Here is a 22859-nt window from a genome sequence, read left to right as displayed (position 1 = left end):
TTTTATCAATTATTGATGAAATGGGAATCATATCCCCCTTTTGAATTGATTCTTTTGAGGAAATCATCAGTTCACTGCTTTTGTTTATTAAATTATCATACTATACTTTTTTGCTTTTTGGCATGATTTTCACCTTAAGCGTTTTTTAAAAAAAAGTCTATATCCATGACTAAAAATTTAAAAATTATAATACCGGGAAATTTAAAAATAATAGATAAATATTACGCCACAAGGAAAACTTGTAAACGAAATTAATTGATAAAGTAAATTAGTAAATGAAAAAGGTAATAATATAAAAATTTAAAAAGAAATAGATATGAATAATTATAATATAAATTTTTTTTTAGTTGAGTCCCCTGAAATTATAAATGCTAACGACACCCCTGATAAAAGTCAGAATTATATAAATTAAGATAAAATGTTTTATATTAAATCTATATTTGAATACTTCAACAACAAAAAATAATGTAAAGAAAAAGGAAATATAAAAAAAGTGAATGGAATGGGTAAGAAAAGAAAAAAATAAAAAGCAAAAGAAAAAAAAAAAAAAAAAGGAAAAAAAAAGGAAAAGATAAAGATAAAGAAATAAGGAAGAAGAGGAGAGGAGAAAGGGAAATGGAAAGAAAATTGAAAATCGAAAAGAAAAGATTGGAAAAAGGGTAAGGAAAAGACAAATAATAAGAAAAGGAAAAGGTAAAGGTAAATGGAGAGATATGAGGAAAGGGATAGAAAAAAGGAAAAAGAGGGCAATAGGAAAATAAACGAGATGGTAAAGAGAAATAAAAGAAAAAAATAGAAAGAAAAAGGAAAAGAGAAAGTAAAATAGAAGGAATAAAAAGGAAAAAAAGGGAGGAGGAAGGGTGAAGGAGAAGGGAAATAAAAGGTAACGTTAAAGAAAGGTAAAAAAGGGAAATGTAAAGAAGGAGGGAAATAAAAGAGTAAAGGAAAGAAAAGAAAAAGGGTGAGGAGGAAGTAAAGAAAACGGGTAAGGAAATGGGGAAAAAAGAATAAGGAAAGAAAAAGAGAAAGAAAGAATTAAGAAAAATAAAAGGGGAAATGTTAAAGAGAACCCAAAAGGAAAAGATAAAGGAAAGAAAAATGAAAAGAAAAAGGTAAGGGGAAAGATAAAAGGAAGGGAAAAGAACAGGGAAAGAAAAGGGGGAAATGGAAATTAGTAAGAAATGAAAATGAGAAAGGAAGGTAAAGAAAATTAAAAACGTTAAAAAAAAGAGGGGGGGGCAGGGTGGAGAAAAGGGAAAACGGAAAAAGAACAAGGTATCAGAAGGGAAACAACTGGAAAGGAGAATATAATGAAAAAGAGAAAGAAAAATAAAAACGAAAGATAAAGGAAAGGAAAAATGAGAAGGGAAAGAAAAAGTAGAGGAAAGTGTAATAAAAGGTGAAATGGAGAGAAAAGTGAAAGAAAAGGGAAAAGCGAAAGGAGAACAGATAGAAAAGGGCAGGAAAAGAAAAGCGAAAAAAAAGAAAATGGAAAAGGAAAGAAATGGGAAAAATGGAAAGAAATGAGAAAAGCGAAAGGAAATGAAGAAGGACAGAAAAGGGGTAATGGCAGGAAAAAAGTAAGGAAAAAGAAGAAGATGGTAAAGATAAAGAAAAGGGGAAAAGCGAAGAGAAAAGAAAAGTTTGTTGGAAAAGAAATAGGTAATGGAAAAGAGAAAGGTAAAAGAATAAGGAAAAGCGAAAGAAAAATTAAAAGCAAAAGGGAAAGAAAAAAAGAAAAAAAGGATAGGAGAATTAAAGAAAAATAGAATGATCTGGAGAGAGGGTTTTGCTAGTATGTTTTTATTTTAACATATTTTCTATTGAGTTTCTATGAGCCATAACATTAAATTCTTTCTAAATATGTATTTATATAATATGAAATAACACATTTATGATGACATAACTATTTTATTTGGATATTTGGTGTCATAAACATTTTAAGACATGTTGGAAAAACATGATGCTGCATCTGATCATGTATAAATATAAATTTATTAAAAGGTCAGAACATTAATAATTTTAGATTATATTATTGGTTTAAAATATTGTCCATTCAGTTTACTTATTTTCCACTATGTTTTTATAGGCTGTATTATCAAAACCTATCAAAATATGTATTTATAAAATATGAAATGGCATATCAATGATGAGATAATTACTATTTTGTATGGATTCATGGTATTATACATTTTTTAGACTTGTTAGGAAACCTGAATGCTATATATGATCATGTATAAAATCTAAATTTATTAAAACGTTATAGATCAGAAAATTGATAATTGCAATTTATACAAATATTGCAGAGTATAGATATTTTAATAAAATAAATAAATATGTATATGTATATGCTTTAATTTTAAAATTTTTCCGATTTGAGTAAAATAAATATACGATCTTTTTATATTCTACATTTTGCATTCCCAATTTTCAAAATATGGTTATCCTTTTAAAAAATAATTCGAATGATATAGAAATTACAATTAATAAAGATAATTTACCTTACGGTATTTATTATCTAAAAATAGATTATTATAGTCTAATTAAGGGACTCTTTTAATACTGGATCAGTTAAATAGTCGAAATAATGTAAGAATAAAATATGGGAATGAAACATCATTTCTAGCCAAGTATATTTTTCTTATACAACTTTTCTTTAATACTTTGTATAGATTAAATTATATAATTATTATTTCTTTTATATCTATTTTAATTACAATTAAATTTCTAAAATCAGTTAATGATTTTTAAAAAACAATCCATGTTTACTCCCATATAAGGAAAATAAATTCTTTTTCAAAGCTTTTAATCTTTTTTAATAAAAATCTTACTTATATATATTATATATTATATGAAATTATAAATATATTTTATTGACTTTTAATGCCTAGAGATTATAGTGTTCTATATCCACTTTTAGTAAAATACATATTTTCCAATAAATTCAGTGTTGAATTTTTATACATCAACAATAAATAGATCAAAAAATAGTCAAGAATTATTTTTATGTACAATTTTAAAAATCTAATATTATGTTTCATATCATTAAAATATTCAAATCTGAATTCTAAAATCAAGTTGTATTAATATAGGCAGCTTCTTCTCAAAATTTAACTAATAATCTAACAAAATCTCCATAAAAAAAGTTAGATCTCATAGCAATGCTAAAATATTTTCCCAAATCTGTAAAAAAAAATAAAAATAATTTTAAAATCTTATATAATACAATATATTTCACAAATTATGATTTTATATCTACTTTAATTTTTATAGTTAAATTTAACATATTGTTCTATCTCCGCTTTTTTAAAAAATATAAAAATATGTTTTTTAGCAAAATTATATTAGTTAGATCCATAATGATGCTTACCTTAAGCTCTATCCATAATTTAAAAAATATATGCTAGAATGCCTTTCCATAATAAAAATACAAGTAAATTTAAAAAAAAACTCATAAAAAGATATAAAAAATGGATATGGAGCACTATAATCAGGGACATAGTGGTGATGTTGAGGTCTTATGGGCATTGTATCTAGTGACCTCATTTTTATGTGGGGCTATACCCCCATATTTGTTACTTTACACACCTTTGACACACTTCTAATTGGCCAACAGCCAGGTTCCCTTTAGTGAGTATTCCATATTAAAGGTTTCTTATATTTTGAAATAAATCTAAAATGATTGGTTAAATACTATATTTGTGGTTTATTAAGAAAAACACTATTATGACACATTAATAACATATTAACAAAAATTCCATATTTAAAATCATATGAATTCCAGATATAAACACGTAGTCTCTATTGTGCATTGAAACAGTATATATTCGACATAAGAAACCATATTAATTACATATAAAAAATTATTTTATGCCCAGAGTTGCATATAGCAAAAGTTTCACAAAATTGAATTTAAATAAATGAATTAAACAAATATTATATAATTTTTAAGCTAATAACTCTGGTGTTAACTTTGAACTTTGATTTAAATAAACAAAATTTATTTTATTTCAATTTTGTCAACAATTCTTTTTTAATGTATACCAATAAGAATGTATCTAATTTATCATGTTTCTTGCCTTCAGCCTAATTTTTATAATTTTTAATTTACTAAACAGTCATTTCTTCCATATAATATAATATGAAATAACTGTTAACCTATTTTTTTTAAGTAAAAGCAGCAACTACCATTATATTTCTTTTTTGAATTTAGGTAACAGCTAACTGTTAACTTTTTCAACTAATAGGCTCCACCTAGGTTGATAGCATTGAAAAATCTTATGGACACATTAAGTATTGATAATAGTATTATTACTATCTTTTGTTAAAGTATCTAGATACAGTATCTAGATATAAAAATGTGGTATCTGTATCTATAAAGAAAACAGATCTCTGCTAGTAGGATGTTTGCCATATCCACAAAAGAACACCAAAATTTTAGTTACCATTACCTCAACTTGCAACTAAAACATTTAAGAGTTTAGATACTAAATTAATGTTTACAATTGCAATTTTAAATTTTAAGAGAAAAAATCAGACACTGTTAATAAAAAAATTATTAATACAAAGAATAGTTGATGAATTATTAAGGTCTTCAACTGATTGCAAACAAATAACCTGTGAAAAAACAAATAATTTAATATCCGATTTTTTTCAGTACTCCACAGCAGTCAACAAATTTTAAATAATTTTTTCGAAAATCAATGTTGTAATTTTATTTTTAAAGAATATTCTGATATAAAATTGTTATTAAAATATAACAACACAATCCCTTCAAGCACTCTGGTAGAAAGACTTTTTAATATAGCTAAAAATGTCTTTAAAGATAAACGAGGATGCCTTATTGACCAAAATTTTAAAAATATTTTATTACTGAAATCTAATAATTATTTATAATCATTTAATCATATATTTTCATATCCCGGCAATATTATATTATTATATTAAAATCTAAAAATCATTATTTTACTTATATTTTGATACTATTTAATAAGGTTTTAAGCTCATTTTATACATTCTCACAATAGAATCCTAATTTAGGTTTATGCAAAGCTTATATAAGAGTATTTAAAAAATGTATATATATTAAGATAACTTTTTAGACAATATCTGGATCTAGATAACTTTTTAGATGATGTATCTGTATCTATATCTAGATCCATTTAAAAAGTATCTTTTAACAACTCTGCTATCTTGTATTATTTTATTTTTTTTATTAGACTCGTTACTAGCACAAATTATATCATCAGTATTTTCACTCCCAATTAGTGTTGCGTAATCGGCTAATTTTAGCCAACTAAAAACGGCTAGCCGAGATTTTAGGTGGAAAAATCGGCTAAGCCTAATTAGGTATAGCCTAATAATCGGCTATGCCTAATTAGGCTAAGCCCAAAAATCGGCTAAACCTAATTAGGCTAAGCCTAAAAATCGGCTAAACCTAAAAATTGGCTAAGCCTAAAAATGGGCTAAGCCTAAAAATTGGCTAAAATAAATTAGTCAAAATTCTGCATCGATGCTTAACATTAATTATTATTTATTTATTTTAGTAAAATAATTTATTTTATTTATATTTAATGTAAATATTTTATTATTATCAACAAATAAACATGATATGATTTAATATTTTTTATTTATATTATTATATTTTGAAATGAAAATAAATTTATTTATTTGATGTTTTTTTAATAAAAAAAATAATATGCTGCTATATTGTAAAAATGTAATATTCTTTATAATATAATTTATTAGTGATTTTCACAATCTTCTTTGTAAATACATCTTTTATTGAGGAATTATATTGTAAATTTTATTAGATAAATAAACAATCTTTTAGGTGAAATCTTTTATCATTTTTTTTAAATTATCTATTTATTATTAAATAAGGTGGATTTTATGAAACTTTTTTGATGTTATTTTATATGATCTTTTTAAGGATAATATTTTAATGTGACAAATTGTCATAATCGTTCTTTTATAAGTTTTTTGAATTTTTTTGAAGGAAGTATGTTAAAATAAGTATTAATAACATGTGTAAATACAAATTTAGTGAAGATGTACCAATGAAAAGTGACAATTGTCATAATCGTTATTTTTAAAGTTTTTCGAATTTTTTTGACGAAAATATGTTAAAATAAGAATTAATAACATGTGTAAATATAAATTTAGTGAAGATGTACCATATGAAAAGTGACAATTGTCATAATCGTTAATTTTAAAGTTTTTTGAATTTTTTTGACGAAAATTTGTTAAAATAAGTATTAATAACATGTGTAAATATAAATTTAGTGAAGATGTACCATAGAAAACTGACAATTGTCATAATCGCTATTTTTAAAGTTTTTTGAATTTTTTTGACGAAAATATGTTAAAATAAGTATTAATAACATGTGTAAATATAAATTTAGTGAAGATGTACCAATGAAAAGTGACAATTGTCATAATCGCTAATTTTAAAGTTTTTGAATTTTTTTGACGAAAATATGTTAAAATAAGTATTAATAACATGTGTAAATATAAATTTAGTGAAGATGTACCAATGAAAAGTGACAATTGTCATAATCGGTTAATTTTAAAGTTTTTTGAATTTTTTTGACGAAAATATGTTAAAATAAGTATTAATAACATGTGTAAATATAAATTTAGTGAAGATGTACCAATAGAAAAGTGACAATTGTCATAATCGCTATTTTTAAAGTTTTTTGAATTTTTTTGACGAAAATATGTTAAAATAAGTATTAATAACATGTGTAAATATAAATTTAGTGAAGATGTACCAATAGAAAAGTGACAATTGTCATAATCGCTATTTTTAAAGTTTTTTGAATTTTTTTGACGAAAATATGTTAAAATAAGTATTAATAACATGTGTAAATATAAATTTAGTGAAGATGTACCAATAGAAATACTGACAATTGTCATAATCGCTATTTTTAAAGTTTTTTGAATTTTTTTGACGAAAATATGTTAAAATAAGTATTAATAACATGTGTAAATATAAATTTAGTGAAGATGTACCATATGAAAAGTGACATTTGTCATAATCGTTAATTTTAAAGTTTTTTGAATTTTTTTGAAGAAAATATGTTAAAATAAGAATTAATAACATGTGTAAATATAAATTTAGTGAAGATGTACCATATGAAAAGTGACAATTGTCATAATGGTTAATTTTAAAGTTTTTTGAATTTTTTTGACGAAAATTTGTTAAAATAAGTATTAATAACATGTGTAAATATAAATTTAGTGAAGATGTACCATATGAAAAGTGACATTTGTCATAATCGTTAATTTTAAAGTTTTTTGAATTTTTTTGACGAAAATATGTTAAAATAAGTATTAATAACATGTGTAAATATAAATTTAGTGAAGAAGTACCAATGAAAAGTGACATTTGTCATAATTGTTATTTTTAAAGTTTTTTGAATTTTTTTGAAGAAAATATGTTAAAATAAATATTAAAAACATGTTTAATTAAAATTTAGTGAAGGTGTGCCATAGAAAAGTGACAATTGTCATAATCATTATTTTTAATTTTTTGAATTTTTTTGACGAAAATATGTTAAAATAAGTATTAATAACATGTGTAAATATAAATTTAGTGAAGATGTACCAATGAAAAGTGACAATTGTCATAATCGTTATTTTTAAAGTTTTTTGAATTTTATTGACAAAGATATTTTAAATAAGTATTGATAACATGTTTAAATAAAATTTAGTGAAGATGTACTCTAGATAAGCGACAATTGTCATAATCGTTATTTTTAAAGTTTTTTGATTTTTTTTGACGAAAATAGTTAACTTGCATCGATATTGATTTTAAAATAGAAAAAAAAGTTTATCCAAATTTTAAACAAGATTGTCTGGTGAAAATTGGTAAAAAAATAATAATTTCTAACTTAGGATTAGATATTATGATATAAATTTTGCATATTAATTTCTGACCCGATGAACAAATGTAATAAAATGCCAATTTGCTCCTGTTTTTGGGGAAGAATCTATTATTACCATATGTTTTTCTATGGCATATACTCAGGCAATTTTAATTTTACAATCTATATTTTTACCCATTTACATCAAAGAAATTTTAAAAATAACGATTATGACAATTGTCACTTTTCTATAGTACATCTTCACTAAATTTTTATTTAAACATGTTATTATTACTCATTTTAACATATTTTCGTCAACAAAAATCAAAAAACTTGAAAAATAATGATTATGACAATTGTCGCTTATCTAGAGTACATCTTCAATAAATTTTTATTTAAACATGTTATATATACATATTTTAAAATATTTTCGTCAAAAAAATTCAAAAAACTTTAAGAATAACGATTATGACAATTGTCACTTTTCATTGGTACATCTTCACTAAATTTATATTTACACATGTTATTAATACTTATTTTAACATATTTTCGTCAAAAAAATTTAAAAAATAACGAATATGACAATTGTCACTTTTCATTGTCTTCACTAAATTTATATTTACACATGTTATTAATACTTATTTTAACATATTTTCGTCAAAAAAATTCAAAAAACTTTAAAAATAACCATTATGACAATGTCAATTTTCTATGGTACATCTTCACTAATATTTAAACATGTTATCAATACTTATTTTAACATATTTTCTTCAAAAAAATTCAAAAAACTTATAAAATAACGATTATGACAATTGTCACTTTTCTATGGTACATCTTCACTAAATTTTTATTTAAACATGTTTTTAATACTTATTTTAACATATTTTCTTCAAAAAAATTCCAAAAACTTATAAAATAACGATTATGATAATTGTCACTTTTCTATGGTACATCTTCACTAAGTTTTTATTTAAACATGTTTTTACTACTTATTTTAACATATTTTCTTCAAAAAACTTTAAAAATAACGATTATGACAAATGTCACTTTTCATTGGTACATCTTCACTAAATTTATATTTACACATGTTATTAATACTTATTTTAACCTATTTTCTTCAAAAAATTCAAAAAACTTATAAAATAACGATTATGACAAATGTCACTTTTCATTGGTACATCTTCACTAAATTTATATTTACACATGTTATTAATACTTATTTTAACCTATTTTCTTCAAAAAATTCAAAAAACGTATAAAATAACGATTATGACAATTGTCACTTTTCTATGGTACATCTTCACTAAATTTTTATTTAAACATGTTTTTAATACTTATTTTAACATATTTTCTTCAAAAAATTTCAAAAAACTTTAAAAATAACGATTATGACAATTGTCAATTTTCTATGGTACATCTTCACTAAATTTTTATTTAAACATGTTATTAATACTTATTTTAACATATTGTCGTCAAAAAAATTAAAAAAAACTTTAAAAATAACGATTATGACAATTGTCACTTTTCTTTGGTACATCTTCACTAAATTTATATTTACACATGTTATTAATACTTATTTTAACCTATTTTCTTCAAAAAAATTCAAAAAACTTATAAAATAACGATTATGACAATTGTCACATTAAAATATTATCCTTAAAAAGATCATATAAAATCATCAAAAAAGTTTCATAAAATCCACCTCATTTAATAAAAAAGATAATTTAAAAAAAATGATAAAAAAATTATAAAAGATTTCACCTAAAAGATTGTTTATTTATCTAATAAAATTTACAATATAATTCCTCAATAAAAGATGTATTTATAAAGAAGATTGTGAAAATCACTAATAAATTATATTAAAAAGAATATTACAATTTTACAATATAGCAGCATATTATTTTTTTTATTAAAATAACATCAAATAAATAAATTTATTTTCATTTGAAAATATAATAATATAAATAAAAAATATTAAATCATATCATGTTTATTTGTTGATAATAATAAAATATTTACATTAAATATAAATAAAATAAATTATTTTACTAAAATGAATAAATAATAATTAATACTAAGCATAGATGCAGAATTTTGACTAATTTTAGCAGATTTATATAGGCTTAGCCGATTTTTAGGCTTACCTAATTAGGCTTAGCCGATTTAGGCTTAGCCGATTTAGGCTTAGCCGATTTTTAGGCTTAGCCTTATTAGGCTTAGGCGTAGTTTTTAGCCGATTATGCAACACTACTCCCAATTATTAAATCCTTATAAATAGAGAGAAATCTAGACAATTCATGTCGTAATTTGTCACAAATACTTTTTCCAATTTTCAAACTTTTTACTAGTTTTTACAAATGCCTTTGATATATTTCATCAATATGCTTCAGATACAAATATTGCACATTTGTTATAAGCTCTTTATTTATATGAAGAGTTTGGTCAAACTATTTATTGATCAATTATAGGAGGAAGTACTTCAAAAGTATAGAGTAATGTTGCTAAATGACCCTATTTGGGGTTGATTTTTAAAAATGGCCTTATTAAGATTTTAGCAAAGATAATATTACATAAGGCTGGCGATTTCGTACATAGGTGGCAGAAAGGCTGGACCTCTATATACCAAATTTTGAGGTTTCCAATATTTTGGCTAATATCTTAATCAGGCAGTTTCAAAAATCAGGCCATTTAACAACACTAGTATAGAGATCAATCGGAACTTCGGGCATTCATCACTGTACATCCTCCTTATTCTATTTTTTGGCAGTTCATTTTGTACCTGATGCTATCTGGAAACTTTAAATCAGAAATCTTTTCATTTATATTTATAGCCATGTTTTTAGCTTTTATCTGAATGGATGGGATAGAAGATACAGAATGGTATCATCAATCCTTTTCCAAGCTGATAAAATGTTATAATGAGAGCTGCTGCATTATTTCAAAAATTTATTTTAAGTTGAAAATAGATAGATCCTCATTCAAAGAAATGATGAGGTTTGCCTCAAACTCGTACACACAGTGTACGTACGTGTAATGATTGTGAGTAAGCTTTTTTCCCCATAACCATCTATTGGAGCCTTTGCTGCTTACTTTGGCCAAAAAATTATTTAGAAGGATAGAACAATTTGATTTAGCTAATGTATTTTCAACTCTCAACCTACTCTTTTGCCACTTATCTCTTTTTTAAAAATATTATATTTCTATACCTAGAACAGCTTTAATGACTTTATTCAAAATATTTGTATCATCTCAAGAAAATTCCCATGATTTCATTATTAAGATTTCCAATTATTTCATTATGGTCTGATTGTTTGGTAAGATAAATTTTTATCTAAAAACTTTATTATCCAAAATACCTTTGCACATCGATATTATTGCGAATCTGTCAAAATTTTCATTTAATATTTTAAAGCTAATTGAATATTATTTCTATAATGTTATAAAATAATGTATAAAAATGTAAATTAATTAAAAAGTGACTTTAATATAAAGGGAAATGTTCTCCTTGAAAAAATGAACCATAAATAAAGCAATATCTAAATGATAATCCTATAGTAATGATTGATATTATATTCTAACTAGAAAAGAAAATATAATTATAAATAATGTTAATATATAAATATATATATTAATTATACAAGAGAAAAGTCATAACAAATAAAAATAATATGTATTTTTTTCTGATCCACCTATTGTTTATTTTTTTTTCTTGATCTGTGGCCTCATGGTCAAATTTCCCAGTCTTATGGCCAGTCCGCCCCTGACAATTATCCTCAGCCAATGATTTGTGTTTTCATCTAAATAATATATATTGCCAAAAAAAAGTTTGGATTAAAATTTTACTAAGTTATTAATGAATAATCTTCTTGATAAAATATAAATATCAAAAATGAATGAATAAAAATCTTCATTTTAGGGAAAATATAAATCTTCATAAAAAGATTATTTTTTATAGTAAATTGTAATATAAAAATGATATAAGAATTTTATCATATTATAAAATGCTTTCTTAGTTGTGTAACTGTAACCAACACAATCATAAATTAAAAAAATTGATGATGTTTGGTATATCAATAAGTTTATTGGGAAAAATTTTCCAAATAAATTTTGATCTAAATTTCTATACTCTATTGCTATCTTCATTTTTAATTATTGATATAATTCTGATTTAACAAATTTTCTCTTTTTAATAATGTTTATAGTGAAATAAATTTAAAAGATGATGTTATAATAGCAAGACATCTAGCTCGTGTTTTTCCTTACCTCAAACTTTATGAAGGGAATCCCTTACAATTAACCGAGGTTTATTTGGTTTTACAATATAAACAAACTTTAATCTGCTTTTTTTACTTGCATAATTTGAATAGTTATGCATATTGCCAATTCATTTATTCTTGAGATCAATTAACTTATACTTAATTTTTTCATTAGCATCATTATAAAAAATATTTATTAATTTCTAGATAGATAATTGGACTGTAAAGGCAGTATATAAGTATCCTAATTTACCCAAAGCAAAATTATATAGAGTAATTGACAAAATAAATACAACATTAACACGATCAAATTCAATCAAAATTAAATTTTTGGTAGGCGATAACTTAACACTTGCTGATATCTTTGTTTGGGCTTACACACAAGGTATATTGTTCCATATTATACAACTTATGATTAGCACTTGAAATTGATATTATAATATTGTGTAAAGCTTTATAAAATCAACTCAGATTTATTAGGGCTTTGCCGATCCACATCTTTTTCACCTATCCGATATTGGTTCAAAACCGATACTATATTTATACTAATTTTCACCCCTCCCCCATTTGAACCAATTGTAATTAAGAAATTAATATTTTTTATGCAAAAAATCGAATTATGCTAATTTTTTTTATTTCTACAATTAAAAAAAAATTATATTATAATAGATAAAAAAAAATTATAATTTAAATATACATAACATAAAATAACAAAAAAAAAGAAAAGCAATAAGATCGGATCGGTTTTTGCAGGCATTGGCCCGATCCGATATTTATGGAAAACGCTAAATATTGGTGCCGATCTGATCCGATATTTAATATCGGCACAACCCTAGATTTTATTGATTTTTTAATAATGATATGCATCATTTTCTCGGCAAAGATTTTGTTGGGTTCATCTGGTTACTTCTTCCCTAAAATTATCCCCCACATTTTTGGATGACCAGAAATATATAAATTGGATTTCATACTTTTGATAAAAAATAAATAAGAGTATACTAGTATCTGTTTTTTGGGTGGTTAATATTTACTTATAAATTTTTCCTTTGATTTTTTTTCATCTGAACTCTAAAGGCGACCTTTAAAATTAACCTATATTACTGTTAGCCCTTAATTTATGTATATTTTTTTCTCTTTTTTAAAAATTTATTGATTTAATATTTGTGTTAAATTCTGATTTAAAAGAAAAATGAAAAAAGTGAAATAAATAAAAAGAGAAAGAAATAGGGAGAAAAAAAAAGAGAAAGAACAAATAATAGGCATATAAAATAATTAAAATTTGGTTTACATATCCTATAGCCTTGTTGATATCGAAATTTTAGGCCTGGCATGGGTTTGAAGTGACCTTTCATTTTCTGGTCCAATATTTTTTGGCCTAGAATGGATTTTTATTTCAGCATACCAGGATTTATAAAATTTTGTTATTTTGAATAGTTTTGGCTGTATTTTGTAATTGTTTTAAATGGAAAAAAATATGAGCAGCAAACTAATATTAAATGCCCTATCATATAATTTCCCAGCTGATTAGTCATAGGCATAGTCAGGATTTTGCTAAGGGGGGGGGGGTAACAAATTTTTATTAGGTAGATTTTCTCCATAAATATTTGAAATTTTTAGGGCCACTTATTGTAGGCCTTTGGCTATGTTACATTTTAAAAAATCATTTTGGTTTGCCACATATACATTCCCAATCAAAAAAGGAAAAGGTTCGATCATAAAAGGAAAAAGGTCAATCATAAAAGAAAAAGTTCAATCAAAAAAGGAAAAGTGTCAATCAAAAAAGGAAAATTCCCAAAAAGAAAGGAAAACGTCCGATCAAAAATGAAAAGTGTTAAACAAAAAAGGAAAAGGTTCAATAAAAAAAGGAAAAAGTCCAATCTAAAAAGGAAAAATGTCAATCAAAAAAGGTAAATCGTAATTTTTTAAATTTTTTTTTTTATTTTTATCATTCCTTCTTATTTTATTTCTAACTTTTTGCGATTTCTTTACTTTATTTGTATCTTTTCCCAATTTATTTTTCTTACTATATCTTTTCTCAATTTATTTTTCTTCTCATTTTTGATAATTCTTTTGTCTTTTTAAAAATAATTTATAAATTTTCCGTTATTTTTCTTCACCTCTCTGCTCCATTTTTTTTAAAACAATTCTTCACATTTTTTCATCATGCATACAATATTCATTTTATGATTTTTTCTCCTTAATATTTAATTTTCACTAAATTTTTGGCACAACTTTTTTTATTATAATTTTTTACATATCAAATTATTTAATTACAATTACGATATATATGTAATATAGTATGAAACAAAAATTTATATTATCATTTATAATTTCTCACTTTTGAATATAGGTCTTCATATTTCTAAAATAATTTTTGGCATTCTCCTCAGATATTCCTCTGTTCTATGAAACGAATTAATTCTTCCTCGTTACTTCTGACAAAATCCTTCCACTGAAAAAACACATTTTCAATAGGATTAAGATAAGGACTGTAAGGTGGTAAATATTTCAATGAATGCCCTCTTTCGATCGATTCCCTAATTGTATGATAATAATGAAATGGAATATTATCCATCACAAAAATCATATTAATCATGTTACCTTTTACAAAACGATTTAATATTTGATTTACAAAGTTTCTGAAATATATAGCATTGCAAGGGCCATTAAGAACTTCGAATCTAAATATTTCTGCAATTGTGAGAATCGCGATGATAGTATAATTTATTGTCTTTATCCCTTGAACATTTTTATTAGCCTTTTTATTTACCGCCTCGTTGATATTGAAACGCTCTCATCGATAAATATAAATTTTTCTTTCATATAGGCTACATCTACAAGCCAATTCGCATATTCTTTGCGAATCTCGATATTTGATTCGGTATTTTCTCAACTAAACGTAGTAATACTCTTTTAAAGCTATACCTAAATCCGGAGAGTAACCTAACCGTATTTTTTAATATTTCCACTTTCTTTAATCATTTCACATAACCCTTTTAGTTTTAAGGATAAAGTGCAATTCAAATTTATACAATTTAATATATATTCTTCCTGTTCTTGATTAAATTTCTTGAGTGCACATGAACCTCCTTTGGACAAACTATCTTATTTTATTCCATTTTTGAGATGAGAATATTTAATATTTGTCACTGTCTTTAGCTTATTTTAAAACATGATGTTAAATTTTAGATAGCATCAATTATTAGAACCTTTGTTTCACTGTTAATGTTTTTTCCCCTTTTTACCATTTCATAATTTTATTTTTTAAAACAAAAAAAAATATCTTTTTAAAATATTTACTCATTAAATAGAATGAATGACAAAAAAGACTAAATTTTTATAACATTTACCTCATTTTTACGTTTAATTATTCATAAATTAAAGAATATAGTCTTAAATATATAACTAAAAAAAGGTACTTACTTGCTCAAAAGTATAAATGCGTCTTGAATAAATATTAAAATCTTAAAAATAAGAATTTAAAAATGATTATTATATTTTATTAATTAACATATCGTTTGGTATTACTAGTGTTGTTAAACAGCTTGATTTGAGCAGATTTTTAAGAACGGCTAACTCATTATCTTAGCTAGACAAATATTGTCTAAGCTTAGAGATTTAGCTAATAGGTGTTCAAACCTATGTGCCATCTATGAGCAAAATCTTCAGGCTTGCATAATATATATCTGTATAAAATATTGAGATGGCCGTTTTTAAAAACCGGCTCAAAACGAGCCGTTTAACAACACTAGGTATTACAGTTCAAACTTATTTAATTTTAAAAAGGTATATTATAACCAAACGAATAATTTAATTCAGCAATCACAAATATGTAAATACAATAATCATTCTTAAAGTCATATTTATAAAATTATCAAAAATTAGAAGAAAATAAATTGATAAAAGGTCAAAAAAATAGAGATTAAAAAGGATTTAAAGAGATTGAGAAGGTTAGAAATGTATGTAATAGATTACAATATAAGGAGAAAAAATCATAAAAAGAATAATGTATGCTTGATGAAAAAAATGAAGAATTGTTAAAAAAAATGAAGCAGAGGTGAAGAAAAATAACAAAAAATTTATAAATTATTTTTAAAAAGGCAAAAAAATTATCAAAAATGAGAAGAAAAATAAATTGAGAAAAGATATAATAAGAAAAATAAATTGAGAAAAGATATAAATAAAGTAAAGAAATCACAAAAAGTTAGAAATAAAATAAGAAGGAATGACAAAAATTTAAGAAAAATTGACAAGAAAAATTTTTTTTTAAAAATTACGATTTTCCTTGATTGACACTTTTCCTTTCTTTTTGGGAATTTTCTTTTTTTGTTCGGTCTTTTTTCCTTTTTTGGGGGAATTTTTCTTTTTTGATTGACATTTTTCCTTTTTTGTTTGGGTCTTTACCTTTTTTGATTGAACCTTTTATGATTGACCATTTTCCTTTTTTGATTGTGGCTTTTCCTTTTTTAATGGTAAACCCTGTAAAAATGTTTTTTCTGAAAATTTTTGATTATAACCATTATTTTAGAAAATTAATAACTATTTTATTCCTTTCAAATTACTGTTTAAATGGGAATGTGCGGTGTTTAGGGGGGAAATTTTTATTAACATAAAATATTTACGAGAGTGCGCGAATTTCGAATGGGGGCTCAATACCCTCTCCACCCCTGCACCACCCTTGTATTAATTGATATATATTTTTTAGTCACTAATGTTCTTTTAAAAATACATAGTAATCCAGATCTAATTAGTGTTGAAAAAGGACTCTGCAAGATTACAAAAACCACTATCTGTTTGAAAAAGGACACTATTTGACTAAAAAAACTATAATTTTTATTTATTAATAAAATATCGGCGTGGCCCATATTATTTATAACCCAGACCGGAAATTTCAATTCATTATTTTTTAATCCGCTCCAAGCCGAGTTCCGGGCTGGGCAGGCAGGCCTCTGTTACATATTACTGCTATTCATCTGATACACGCTCTATCAATACCAAATGCATTCATAATTATGATTTTCAGATCTAAGCAATCGAGGGCAGCAAAGTGAATGCAAGTAAGTTTTCAAAATAGACAAGTGCCATCAAAAGGATGAGAAAAAGAATGAGAGATAGAAAGAAACATAAAGACATTTAGAATGGCTTCAATTTTTTTTATCATAAGTGATTATCGATAATGTTTTCATCTAAGTTAACTTGTAATTTCTAATTTTATTCATAATAAATTAAATATAAAATTTATTTATAAAAGCTTTTTTGTAAAACTTAGGAATCCCAATACTTTATAATTATCAAATATTCATCTTATAGATATTTTAATTGAAGGTGATATATTAACAATTTATTTTTCAAGTGAATCCCGAGTTTTCTAATGCAGTCACAAATATGAGAAAATGCGAAAACTTTATATCATGGTTCAGTCAATTATCCTCAATTTGTCCTTTTAATAAAATCCAAATTAATGAAGAAGCCTTAACCAAGATTAAAGAACAAGGAAATATCATAAAAAAGCGCGCTAATTTGGTAGAATCTGCTAAAGTCACAAATACTACTTTTGGCGGATTAATTGGAAAAGAAAGCTTAAACAACCAAAATACTTCACCTTATCATCCAAAAGATGTTATAAAAAAAACTATGTCTAAAGAGGTTTAAAAAATTCTTATGTTCTCAAAAGAGAAAAATTTTATAATTTTTAGGCCAATATATAACCTCCACTATTTTTATGAAATTTTCAGTATTTTTTGATCAGTATATTTTCCCCATTCTTATCAGTAAAAATTAACATTTAATCAATATAAATAATAGAATATCAGTATTAAATACAAAATTAATCAGTATTTTTTTTGATCAGATAAAAATGATTTTTCAGTAAAAAAAAATCAAATTTATTTATAAAAAATATTAAAATTGGTTAGTATTAGAGGTCATTGAGTATCTTAAGTTGATGCTCAGAGGGTTAGGGATCTGTCACCGACATGTGACAAAAAAATCTGAAATCTATATCTTGGATTAAGTTAGAGCAGATAAGATTATATGATAGGTAAACTGCAAATTCTTCAGGTAAAAATTATTGATGATAGCCAATTCAATATAAATAATTGTATATATATAAATAAAATATGGTAGTATAGATTAATAAATATATAATTTAATTTAATATTTGAAGCGATTTCTTTAATCTATATTTGCAGGTGACATTAAAATTAACAAGTTAAAATTTTTTTATTAATATAATATACGTATCAACATGTGCTAAATAAAATATATAAAAAATAAACAATATAAAAAACTAATAAAAATCTGAAATTATTTAAGTGATTCGGTAGGATTTAATGATCTATATTTATAGAAAATAGAGTTGGATCAGCATTTCGATACATATACCCTGCCAGAAGTAATAACCTTAATTTGGATGTAATTAAGCGCAATTTTTATCTTGTTGTTTTGAATAAATTTAGGTCGAGGTCCAAGTGAACCAGAGGTGTTTCAAGTTTTCTGAACGAACGAACAATATATTATTTAAGAGGCTGTATTTATTTGTAGTGATAATTTAAACTTCCGTCTTTAATTTTTAGGACAGCCGCGTTCTAATGAAGCTTTTGACGGGACACGTCCCAACTCGGGATGCGTTTACAAAGACGCTATCCTTAAACGGGAAACGTCCACATCCGACCCTAAATTTTCATTCTAAAAATTTTTTTTAATAGAAAATTTAATTTTTTAAAAGCATATGTTTATTTTTATATTTGTACTAATACTAATTTTTAGAAAATATATAAAATTACTTTTATTATAAAATCATATTAATATATCACAATCACAATGTTATTTCTTAAAATTAGTTACACAATGACCTTAGTTGCATCTAAGTTTATTTTAGAGCTTAACTTATAAAAGACTCATTTTTGAATATAGTCGCTCACTATTTCTTATTCGATTTCTATAAGTTCATTCTCAATAATTTTTCTTACCATCAATAACCTAGCGAAGATACTATAAAAATATATACGAATAAATTATTTTAAGAAGTTGTTATGTTAGGTAGTGATAGATTAAGCTACTAATAAAAATTATTCCATGTTTTTTTGGAAAGACGAAGACGTTACACTAGACATAACGCGTTTCAAGAATACTAATTTTAGACTGGATTACGTCTCGTCCGGGACCTGATTGTGTCCCACAGAACCTGACTACATATCGCCCAGAGCCACTGCGTTTATTTCATCCCGAATAGCCGTTTGATCATCTATATTTATTTAGTCTTGAATTTACTGCACTAATTTTGAATTGATAGAAAATTATACGAGAAAACGATTTAGGTAAATGTAATCACAAGCAAGAGGTATGACTTGGCTTGACAAAGGATTAAGGCCGTCTGGTTTGGTTGTCAACTAAGGCTGAAGCCAGAGAGTTCCAATGAGGAAGGAATATTTGTGGCTCTCAACATATTGATGATCGTAATCTGCTTTTTAAAAAGCGACAATATAACTGGTGGTGGCCTAGGCTGTCGATATGTGCTTTACAAAGAGTTCATGCCCTTGATGTTAGAATTTCATAGTATCGGAGACCAAAATCGATTCGAAACTCTTCCTTGTTTAGAGTTAGGTATTATTTCAATTTATTAAACATTGGTCAACCGTTTGTCTCTCTCTCCCTGTATTGATAGAGTTATCCAATTCCTTCAATCTATTTCCAGTGACATTTAATCAAGCTCTATTTCTTCACAGCAGGAATGAATCAAGGAATTCCTTTCACATAGGGATATAACACAGGAAATTTGGGAAATTTCTCCTATAGCTTCCTTAATTCCCATAATATGCTTTTTTGTTAAATTATCAGGATTTTTATTATATTTTACAAAAATATTTTTTCATAGTGGTTCATAAATCATAATTGTGTTTTGTTTTTATATGTAGTTAATTCTCGATGATATAATATGGCTCAACTCTATTAATATTCATCAAAAGGGAATTTTATAATTGCCTGTAATATATTTAAAATAGGATAAGGAGTAGGATTATTAAAAAGATATAAGTAGGTTATACCAACTTCCTCTTCTAATTTTAATTCAACTAATAATATATATTTCCCAAAAAACAATTTAATGAAATATATTAATAGTGTATCATCTGAAGAGCATTAAATAAACTAGATATTAAATTCGCACAGCCATTTTAATTTTAATGTCCATTTTCTATAACTCAATATATATTGGGAAAAATATTTCAATCTTTAAAACCAGCCTAAAATGCCTACAAGATATTTACTCATTAAAAATTTGTTAAACAATGAAAATATTAAAGGATTGGGAATAGAGTAACCGAAAGATTAGATAAAAATAAACATTTGAACCACATTAGTGATGGGTGGACAAAAGTTTTATTATAGCAATCCCTAGTCCCATTTTCTATAAATTAATTGAAACAGGGTCCAATATGCATCAGGGAGAATATATATCCAGTGAATTTATTAAATTAATTGAAGAAATAGGAAACACAAAAATGAACACTATAATTACGGATAATGCAAGTAATGAAGAAAACCTGGACACTTGTGACAAATAAATATCCAACTATCGAATGTATTGGGTCTGCATCTAATGGACTTTTTCTTTTAAGGGTTCTAACAAATAAACCCTTTCCAATTAAATTTTATTAACAAAAGCCCAAATTATTATAAAATATGTAAAATCCAACATTCTTTTATTCATATGGAAAAACAACTATTTGAGAATAAATATAGGATTGTTTTGCCTGCCCAACTCGTTGGACAGGGATAATTTTGATTATAAAGATATTGCAGGAAATGGCAATACTTCATATTCTTAATGTGAAAGATAAGAAACCTATCTTCTTGATAATGAAGGTATTTTAAATCATCTTACACAATTATGCAATTTTATAAAAGCTATTTCTACCCAAATAGAGGTAGAGGAAGTGGGTAAATCCAATCTATCTGACGTTCTTCAGATGTTATAAACCATTTTTCTGGATACCTAAATTTAGATGTTACAAGTCAAATAACAAATTGCTCAATTCCATATATCTGGTATCGTTTTATCTTCAAGCGAAGATAAGAACTAAATAATTGAAATAATATCATTACTTGTTTAAATAAAAATAGTCTAGCTATTTTTTAATAAAACATTTTAAAAATTCAATATGATCTGTAAAATATTTTTTAAAGGAAATTTCGTAAAAATTTTCAGGAAATTTTCCTCAATTATAGTGTTTTTGGAAATTTGCATTCCTACTCCCACCTACTATTGCACGTATTTCTAAGAGACCTATTTTTTTCGCAAAAATTATCTAATTTATTCTCTATAAACAACAATATTAGTCACCTCGATAACTTAAATTTTTTTAACTTTAAGTTTTACTTATTTAAATATAAACCCTCTTTTAAGTTTCAATTAACTCAATCAAAAAGTTACTTAACAGAAAGACCCACTGCTTCTTCCCATAACATACCAATACGAAAGTTTAATTAATTGAATCCAAAATTAATATATGTCGAAAGCTTAATCAATTGAATCCAAAATCAATATATGTAATATTAACTCAGCAATCAGTTTAGCCTGTTCTAGTGATACTATAGCTTTCAATAATGTAGACACTATAATCTTTATCAAAATACCCGTTTCACCACAATCACATTGCCACTCAGATAACCCAGACCCACTCACACTCAGATAATCCAGACCTACTCACAGGGCCAGGAGGCTTTTATATTAAAAAAAAGATTCTTCAGGTAGAATCAACGTTTTTCTATCCATTTATCCCGAAATTCTTTCTTGTCAAACCCTACATCCCATTACACCAAAATCTAATAACACAACTAACATTTTTTACTATATGCTTCACAAAACTATTTATTATTCTCAATTTAAATAATAATATTTGGGCCCTACAGTTTAATGTAATTATAAAATAAAATAAGGTTGGCAAAAATCATTTATAAAAATAATAAAATCAATTTATTTGATTAAATTACGATTTTTTTATTTAAATCAAATTTTAAAAATATTATGGAGGAAATAACATTAAGGTTATTAATCGAACATGCATTCATTTTGTTACATTAAAGATCTGTTTACTTGTAGTGAAGGCCAACATGAACCAGTTCAGATCGTTCCAGAGCCCCAACAAAGTGGTCCACTGCATTATTCTAGGAAAAAACCAATTTTGGTAGATAAAATAACTTGATTTTATTTTTTTGAAAAGAATTTCCCAAGTAGACTGGTCTTGGTTTACCATCACCAATCCACCTGGAATTTATAAATAAACCATTGTTAAATTAGCAATATCGAAAATTGAGCGTTTTAAACGCTACGTTGCAAATGTAAATAATACATTTCAAATGGCATCTTGCAAATTAGGAAAATTACCATTTGGCTTTAGCAACCATTTTAAAAAACGCAAACAGGTTTGCTTTTTTCAATGCTTTTTCATTTTGTAATATTATAAAAACTTGAATATTTAAAAATATAAAAAATAAAAAAAGCAGACGATAAGATAATTTCCAAAGACAAATCCTTTTTTTGAACTTATTTTATATGTTATCAAAATATTTGCTCATTTACGTTAATTTGTAATTATAATTACAATAAAGTGTTGACAATATTTCATTATTTATAATTAATTAATATAAACTATAATTAATAATATATTCATTGCATCTAAATTAATCTTAGCATCAAAAAAATATTTAATCTATTTTTATTAAACATGGGAGA

General features: G+C 24.7%; 1 protein-coding gene across 5 annotated transcripts in view; it reads left to right on the top strand.

Moving 5' to 3' along the window:
* The first annotated feature begins 2404 nt into the window (after nt 1-2404).
* The window catches only part of LOC135928949 (bifunctional glutamate/proline--tRNA ligase-like), a 94783-nt gene continuing 74328 nt past the window's right edge, over nt 2405-22859 (top strand). For 3 of the 5 annotated variants that reach the window (XM_065465408.1, XM_065465406.1, XM_065465405.1), the window contains exons 1-5: nt 2405-2507; nt 2549-2630; nt 12071-12170; nt 12332-12509; nt 17478-17770. In XM_065465408.1, coding sequence (XP_065321480.1) covers nt 2438-2507; nt 2549-2630; nt 12071-12170; nt 12332-12509; nt 17478-17770 — 723 coding nt within the window. In that variant the 5' untranslated portion in view covers nt 2405-2437. Of the gene's footprint in view, nt 2508-2548; nt 2631-12070; nt 12171-12331; nt 12510-17477; nt 17771-22210; nt 22312-22859 lie in introns of those variants that run through there. The other 2 variants (XM_065465407.1, XM_065465409.1) reach the window with 2 other exon arrangements.

Source organism: Gordionus sp. m RMFG-2023, chromosome 4 (genome assembly GCF_954871325.1).
Source record: "Gordionus sp. m RMFG-2023 chromosome 4, tfGorSpeb1-WG-v2, whole genome shotgun sequence".
Taxonomy (NCBI): domain Eukaryota; kingdom Metazoa; phylum Nematomorpha; class Gordioida; order Chordodea; family Parachordodidae; genus Gordionus; species Gordionus sp. m RMFG-2023.
The sequence above is the reverse complement of the archived record's forward strand: the minus strand, read 5'-3'. Positions and strand labels throughout refer to the sequence as shown.